The 8473-nt window shown below is 31.5% G+C and overlaps 1 protein-coding gene across 2 annotated transcripts; it reads right to left on the minus strand.

Moving 5' to 3' along the window:
• Nucleotides 1-358: 358 nt before the first annotated feature.
• Nucleotides 359-8438, minus strand: LOC130649587 (uncharacterized). 2 transcript variants are annotated; one of them, XM_057455904.1, is made up of 12 exons: nt 8328-8438; nt 8213-8234; nt 7776-7822; nt 7332-7350; nt 7105-7166; nt 7009-7027; nt 6778-6815; nt 6370-6391; nt 6215-6252; nt 6125-6140; nt 5481-5554; nt 359-935 (listed from the first exon to the last, which is right to left on the minus strand). In XM_057455904.1, the coding sequence occupies exons 1-12, from the start codon at nt 8421-8423 to the stop codon at nt 792-794; spliced, it is 597 nt and encodes a 198-aa protein (XP_057311887.1). In that variant the 5' UTR covers nt 8424-8438; the 3' UTR covers nt 359-791. The 2 variants fall into 2 exon arrangements, with proteins under 2 accessions (XP_057311887.1, XP_057311880.1); XM_057455897.1 differs by lacking the exon at nt 359-935 and adding an exon at nt 3315-4878.
• Nucleotides 8439-8473: the final 35 nt, after the last annotated feature.

The following is an 8473-nucleotide window of genomic DNA, read 5'->3' on the forward strand; positions in this document are numbered from 1 at the left end:
GGGTAACAATTCACTAGTTTATTATGACTGGGGAGTTATTATTAACTAGTTTATCTCAACTGGAGGGTCAATATAAACTAGTTTATTATAACTGGGGAATCATTATTTAGTGGAGTTAAAAATTCCGGTGACCTCGGATACTTTCTCACAAACACTGCTTTATATTCTGTAACCAAACAAATAAAAGAATGAAATAAAATCTTACCAACCAAATGAGATGACAAACACGCAAGCCTAAACACGCCCCCCTCGAATAGACGCCCCTCTCATAAGGGGCGTTTTTTTCGAGGCGATTGTAAAAGTACTTTTTTCCTAAATCATAAAATTAAGGTTGGAAATTTAGTTTTTCGCTTTTAGAGAATGAATTATTCTCTAAAACATGTGAATATCTTCTATTTTCTGTTGTGAAGATATATATTATATAGGTATCCTTAAAAACTGCAAAAGAGACGAAGGGTAAAAAATTTAATAAACGCCCCCCTCTTTTAAACGCCCCCCTTCGAATATACGACCCCCAAAAATGTCGAAAAATTTAATAAACGCCCCGGGCGTTTATTCGAAGCATTACGGTATGCTCAACAAATGTTAGGGCAGGAATAGACGGTGAAATATTTTTTTAGAAACATTTTAATTTTTTCTTTCGAAATTTTACGTGTGTATTCTAAAAAATAATTGATGCTGGAGATAAGTAAAAAGTAGCCTGTATAATAATAATTAAACTTTTAAACACGCAGATGAACGTAAAGAAAGATAAAGAAGAGCTCGAAAATTCAATTAATTTGATGATGGAATCATGACACCAAGTATACTTTCTCTTCTTTTTGGTCTTTCCTGTTTTTTGTGAGCTTTCGCAGTTGTGTTGTCATCATTTTCGATTTCTCTTCGCATTCGTATATTTTCTTCTTTAATTGCGTCGGACAGTTGTCAGGCCTTTTCTACACAAAAAGTTTACTTCATCATAACAGTAAAACGGCAAATTTTTAGATAGCTAATCAGTAGGCTAGATAATAGACCTTTCTTCTTATCCCTAAGTTTCTTATCAAAAGGTAGAATAAATTACTTAATTTCGTAAATATTTCTGTTCGTTAAGTGCCTCAACTGCGAGCTGAAAGTTACGGTCAAACACTTCATATAGACGAACTTTCTAATAATGATTTTTTTTAAGTTAAAATAAAATCAAACCAGAATATTATGTTGCTCTAATAACTTCATTTTTGTCATGATAATTTGATATTCTATCATAATATCCTTATTTGAAGAGCATAAAACCATTATGAAATTTTAGATGACGTCATAATTATTATAATTTATGAAATTTCGGAAAGGTGTATTGACGCACGCTAAAAGTCATTAACTAAAAAGGTAGCAAAAAGGTAAAAAGTTATCAAACATAACTTTCCTTTTCTAATAATGTGTGTATCAAGAAATATTTTGGTGATAACTATTTATTGCTTCATATAATGAATCATGTTCATTTCTTTTCCTTTTAGTACATATAGCCAAATTTCCACTACGCGTTCCAGAACGCGCTATTGTTCTTTCAGTCCTAAACCCGCTAAAAGCGAACCGCTCAGCGCGGTTTTAAAAGTTGACTCTACTTCGACGTTTCCAAAGCGCTATCCAAATAAAACGCTCCAAGGCCACGTGATATAAACAACAGCGAGAGTCATCAAAACTATATCTCATTGTGAACAAAGCCTTTCATTCGCACTTATCGGCTCTCTTATCTTTTTGTAATTAAAAGAGCAACCCAAGGTAAAAAGTTGACTGCCATACAATTTCATATCTTGAACGAAAAGATAGAATTCCTCTTTTAGTTTTCGTTCTTGATACAGCCGTCTTATTCAAAACTTTTTAGCATACTTCTTTGTTTTGTTCTCTTTTTCTTCATTCAGCAACAACAATAGTTTGAGAAGATTTATTTTCTTAAACAGCAATAATTTTCTACGTGGAACGTTCATGTTTACATATTTTTGTCGTTTAAAAGTTTAAGCGCTCTTTTTGCTGCTTTTGACAAGTGGAAATCAAAAAATAACATTCGAAGCGGATTTATAGGTTGGTAACAATCATAAACTTTTGCAACACGTGAAATCAACTTTTATTGAGCTTAATCCTTTCTAAATATAGAATACATTGTGACAAAAAATTTTAGAAGGAAAATTTTTGAATGTATCTAACGAAATATTTTATCGTAGATAGATGAGTTGCGAATGTTTACAAAGTTCCGTATCGCGCGCATCTTCACAGACAATAAAAAAGGACCACACAAAAAAAATTTACTACTTCCTTAAATTTATAGATTAAACGATCTAAAAGTAGCTGGAATTGGTTTTTCTTAACTATTGTTTTCTCTTTCTGCGGAGCGAAGCGTAGCCCATTTCCTCATTAAATAAGGCAAATATAAGTTGGGTGGAAGATGTATAGGATTTCGCCCCAATACATCAAAATGATTGATTCTTCGTCGGACATTTTTTTTGACTGGGTTGCCCGGTAGTTTAATCTGGTCATTCTCCTTATAAATGTTTAATTAAGCGAGACAAGATGTTTTTTAAATACCGCGGTGTTTAGGAAGGTATGTAGCTATAGCTTGTATATCACTATTTTTTTACATGGAATAGACCAATTCTTAGCCTCACTCACATATAAAGCTAGCTAACCTAAATTTAGATGGAACTATATTAGAGTGTAGATATGGTATAGATAGCTAGTTACTTTAAGCATAAAAAAGAGCAAACAACGCCACATAGCTAGCATATACTAGCTACAAAGCTAGCATAAATAGAAAAATTCAGCTTTTTTGGCTAGCTAGCTGCGTATACTACACAGTGAGTGAGATAATTCTACTTTGATGTCTTATCACATAGGTTGTTCTAGCAACAAGCGCCCACAGAATATGTAGACTCTGTACTTTAGGTTGCCAAAAACAACGTTCTTTTTTCCACGATGCATCAACGTTGATATCACGTCGGTTGAAAAGACATTGTGGTAACGACGTCGAAAAGACGTCAACGATGCGAACTTAAATTTAAGTCGAAGGGAGGGGACAATAAAAACAAGTTAAACTTTTTTTATGCGACATTACATCAACGTTACATCGGTTGGAAAGACGCTGAGGTAACGACGTTAAAACGAAGTCAATAAACGACCGTTGTATTCATTTAGGGGGCAAAGTTAGAAAGACGTTAAAATTACGTAAGTTGCATTGACTTGGCAGAACTAACGTTGATTAGACGTTGAATTTATATCGCGTCTGTTGTTTGTTACTTTAAGATTTCGTGCGTTGTAAACACAGTTACAAACAAACAGACAAACCATGGGTGGAGTTTTTGTATTCTAGTTTACATCTTACTTTATATTATACTCGAGAAAATAACTTCTTAAAAGTGATTTAGCAAAATATACAAATAGAAAAATAAATGTGCTATATAGGTGTACAAAAATAGTGGATAAAAAAATAATTACAATTGGTGTGGTACATTGGGTGAATATCAAAAGAATGGATTGGATTATAAAGCTGGTGATGCGCGAGTTGATTAATTGCGTTCTACAAATAGACCAGTGTATCACATTAAAAGTCCTGTTTTTTACCTGCTTATAACAATAAACAGTTTCCAACATGATGTAAATATAGCAATTAGTTATTTGGTGCAACAAATGTAAAATTTTAAAGTAAATAAATCAAATAGATGTTAAAGTGTGGTTGTTTTAAAACTTTTTAAAAACTCGTACAACAAAGAAAAGCAAACATGGCAATTTGTAACAAAGTTTTTTCAAAAATGTTACACAATTCAAGTGATTTAATGTAATTTTGAATTAGGCGGAGCAAGCAAATGATATTTGTAGATAATAAACTGTTATAACATTTTAGTCCATTTATAAAAACATGTGCTATTTTTTCAAGACACTTTTAAGAATTTATATTTTGGGCACAAATTCAGTTGACTTCGTCTAAAATGCCGCCATTTTTTTTTTAAAAAAAGTCCAAAATCGTCACTACTTTAAAATTAAGTGATAAGCAGCCAACTTCTCAGTGCAAGTAAATATCTATTAAATGGATCTGGATATAAGGATGCAAAACAATTTTTAGCTAATTTTGTTTAAAATAACATTTGTAGATAATGGCTTTCTCAAAGATTTTAGTTTTCTTCTAGAAAAAAAATAATGAGAACTTTTTTGAACTCGCTTAAAGCAACGTATTTATGTGTGCAACGCAACTAATCGACTTTTGTATCATCAGCTTAATATTAATTCATTTTATGTCTGAAAATATCTATGTTTTTTTGTGTCGTTTCATTTTATTCCATATTAAGCCACCATAGATGTCTTTTTATCCAAAAAATGAATCAGGTCATGTCGCTTCATTTTAGCAAATGCTTCTCGTAAATTGTCAATTGTCAAATCTGGGCATCGTTGATTTATGATAGTCAGCAAAAACTCCGTAGCACTTTTCTTTTCCATGTGGTCGCCTTGAATAAGTGCAATGTCATCAGAGGAGTATCCACACTTTGTAGCAAATATCTTCCAATTACCCGGAGACTTGTTCAGATACGAGACAAGCTCTTCCCGCGGATCAAATGGTATTTCAAGAAACAATTCAGGCCATTCTTTTTTCTTCATATAATCAAGCACATCTTTTCTGCCCATCTCTTTCATATACTGTTGAAATTTCCTGACTTTGAAATCTGTTTTCTTTATCATGAAAGCCTTAAAAAATGCTGAAGCAGGATTTTCTCCTGCTAAGAACAGGTTATCTATTTCAATTTGTGTGAGCTTCAATGGTTCCTGTAGATAGTATGCTAGCTTTTCATACTCTCTCCTAGAATCTAGATGTTTACAGAGATGTTGACGATCGCGACTGCCCAAATCCCGAAGCAAACTCTACAAAAAATGTTTTCAGTACTACTTATTTCAGTGCTTCAAGGGGTGCGCAATTTATTTATTTATTAAAAATAATTGTCGACCTTTTTTAATCATTACATGGAAATCGTATGTTTGAAAATTGATACACGCAAAACAGAAGGTGGCGAACACATTATTCATTCACTGTTGCTAATTAGAAGTGTCCGCCTTTTAAAAAGTTTATATTTCCCGGCTAAATCTTTCTTTAATTGGCTAAAATAGCATTCTGAAAGTTTATATTTTTTTCCTGATCGATTTATAATCCGTTGAGTGAAGTCATTGTTTCCCATTAAAAAATTATAAACTTTAAAAGAAGAAACATACACCACAGGTAATTTGACTGTTGTCAATTTCATTAGAATTTTTGATAACTAGTCAAAAAATAAAGAAAAGTCAGGTATTCTTCCCGTTAAGTAAGTGTAGATTTTAGTAGTCAGAAATCAGAAATCGAAAAGTATCAGTTTTTGTCACATATGTAAAAAGCACATGTTACAGAGATATAGAAAGTTCACAGCTAGGTCTCATTATTGAAAGTTAGGGTAAAAGTATATTTAATACTTGAGTCTACAGTGTCACCTTACCGATTTTAAAAACGGTTTCATTGACGATAATGTACTGTAATTAGTACACAAGCTTGAAAATGTTGACTCAAAATCTAAATATAAAATTGAAGTTGCTGGAGATATGTGGTTGTATTTGTTAAAATAAAAAAATAGATAGTTCATATAAATACTGTATCAATGCGTGCACTCTTAGATTTTATTTGAAATAGATATGATGGTATAATATTTAGTATTTATATAGTCTTAAGTGGACATGTTTCTGCAGTCACAAGAATGATAAACACTCTGTGTAGGAGTGCAGAGGTTAAGTGAAAAATAACCTGTAGGTTCATTGCATTATATTTGTTCGCGAAAGAATAGTAGAAAATCCTTAAAAAGCGAAGCCCACTCTTCGATTTTAAAAGTGAGAGGGACAAATTTCGTCACTTTAGCGAGGACTCAGCATAATCGGGGTCCTGGAAAATATTTGGGTTTTTGATGCCTAAGATCAGCTAAAAATGCACTGTCTGAGGTTAAGATATATATCAATATATCAATTACAATAAAAAAATACAATAGAAAAGCACTTTGCATGCCAATGATGTGTTAGTGGTTATTTTAATTATCTAACTGATTTTTTAAATAATAAAAAAGAACAATGCGGGGTGAGAATTGTTACTTACTGCAAGTGGAAGCAACCTGAAAGTAAAGAAAATATATAATACTAAAGAAAGAGAAAGTAATTTTATTGTCAAATGTGGTAATTGTGTTACCTCTGAATGACAACATTCTGTTGGGTCCAATGAATATGCTGAAAAAATGTACAGGTAAAACGTTATGAAAACAAATATTTTGAGTTTTCACTTTCTTTCAGATATGGAATAGGTTAAGTATTTTTTGCTGAGGATGACAGAAAGTAATATATTACCATTTGCTTCAGCTTCCAATCCCTAAAACATTAAAAAAAATCCGCATTACTTTTTTTTCAGGAACTACTTTAATAGACGTGATTTTCCAGATATTATACTTTGTAAGGACTTATTTCAGCAACTAGCTGGTACGTTTAAATGTTTTTTTGCGTTTTTACCCTTTTTCATATTACCTAAGCCATATAAAACTTAGACATTGTTGAAATTGATAACAAGAACAAAAGAAAATAAAAAGAAAAGTGACACTTTTTGCTATTCAAAGCGCCACAAATGTGGCTTAAATATCTGCTTTAAAAAATAGATGAAACGAACCTAAAGAAAAGGTATACAAAAAAGGTTACACCTTTGCCAATACATAATTGTTAAACTAAAATTAAATTTGTAATGTTGAAATTAAAACTTTTTACCTCTTTTTCTGCATGAACGTGCATTAAAAAAGTTAGTTCTAAAATAAATGAATCTGTAATAATTTCTGTTTTACTTGTTCATCATACCAGATATGGGGCAAAATTCTCGTCAGCTGAGGGATGTTATGTGCTACAAATAATCTTACCCATTTTTAAATTGATATTAAATACTTTAGACAGATATTAGTACTTTTCAAGGGTGAAAAATGCCGAATAAAATAATACTTTTACCTGGACCCTCTTGTCTTGTCTAAATACAAAAATCAGAGTATAGTATATTTAATGAAGAAGTTACATGTAAATTATGTTGCAAACTAACTAACATACTAGATTAGAGTCCGTTGTTGCTCTTGGCCTTGGTGTAGGCTGCCAATCGAACATTTCAAAATCTAAGAAAAACAGATCTTCTAACATATTGTCCATTCATATATTCATATATGAAGAAAGGGAAGGGAAGATTTATTACTGAAAAAAACTCAAGCAACGGCTTTACCATTCGGAAAATTTACTTACGGGGATAAAATAGTAGATGAAGTTAAAACAAATAGTAGTACCTTTTTCTCGAGTTGATTCCTAAACAAAATAATGCTACAAATATAGAATTAGTATCATTGCACTAATTTTGAGAGAACTAAATTTCGAAAAAGTTTGCGGAATTCGTGAAAAAATAATTGAATGACATTTGGTTTTTATTTAGGAGGCATAAAATAATAAAATTTAGATTTGTGTAAATTATTTTTAAAAAAGGAAAAGAAGATTCAAAGTTCGATGCAAATAATTCATTTTCACGAATTTTGCAAGTTTCTTTAACAATTTTCGCAAGAAATAATTTGTGCTAAATTCACGAAAATTAATTCCCGTAAAAATTCGCAAAACCATTTTCAAGTTTGCCCAAAAGGCTAAAAAATCTAAAAAAACGTTGAATTTATCTTTGATTTTTTTTTTTAACAAAATAAATCGCAAAAAAATTATGGTTGGAGCAATATTTATTAACGTACCTTTATCGTTTTAGCACGTCGGGGTGCTGGCACAGGTCTTTGTATTGCTGTGCAAAAAAAAGTCAGTTGAGAAAACAGCCATTTAGGCACAAAGTTCTACAGCAAAATCGTGATTTATTATAGGGGTCCGTTACAGAGGAGCAAAAACAATACTTTTTGGTTACCCAGTGAACATAAAAATCGTCTAAGCCCATGTCATACTTGCCTAATTAGTCTAAGATATAATTTAAAGTTTTTTGTCGGTAAACTCAAAGCTACGCTCTAATTTTAGAAATTTTGTATGTGTAAAACTTGGTCATTGTATAAAATTTTTCAAAGCCTAGTCTAAACATTCCAGTTCAACCATTTTTTCTCACATTTGAAGACATGACAACTGTCATTTAAGTTTTAGGGATATTCTAAAGATTAATTGTATTTAAAAAACAATAAATACTTACATAAATAAGTGTTACTGCATTCCTATAATGAGATTTGGTCATTTAGAAACTTTGCGATATAAAATAAAGTCAGTTTGAGATTTTAATACATCAATAGAAAAAACAATGTACGTACAATCGCCTCCTCGTGATTTTCTCTCGGTGTTGGTACGGGTTTCTTACTATCTAACATGAAAAATGAAGTTGGTAAATTTTGTACATGCGCGCACATTCTTGAAGGTAAAATACAGTCATGATGTAAAATGGCTATTATTGAAATTC

Source organism: Hydractinia symbiolongicarpus, chromosome 1 (genome assembly GCF_029227915.1).
Source record: "Hydractinia symbiolongicarpus strain clone_291-10 chromosome 1, HSymV2.1, whole genome shotgun sequence".
NCBI lineage: Eukaryota > Metazoa > Cnidaria > Hydrozoa > Anthoathecata > Hydractiniidae > Hydractinia > Hydractinia symbiolongicarpus.

What these genes read in the sequence shown, in the direction of transcription:
- LOC130649587 (XM_057455897.1), bottom strand. Translation starts at nt 8,423, where the DNA reads ATGTGCGCGCATGTACAAAATTTACCAACTTCATTTTTCATGTTAGAT. An exon ending in ACGTTCATGCAGAAAAAGAG is followed by an intron (nt 6,392 to 6,777) that starts GTAAAAAGTTTT and finishes TTAATGTTTTAG; the next exon opens with GGATTGGAAGCTGAAGCAAA. An exon ending in TGAAACCGTTTTTAAAATCG is followed by an intron (nt 4,879 to 5,480) that starts GTAAGGTGACAC and finishes CATTTTTTGTAG; the next exon opens with AGTTTGCTTCGGGATTTGGG.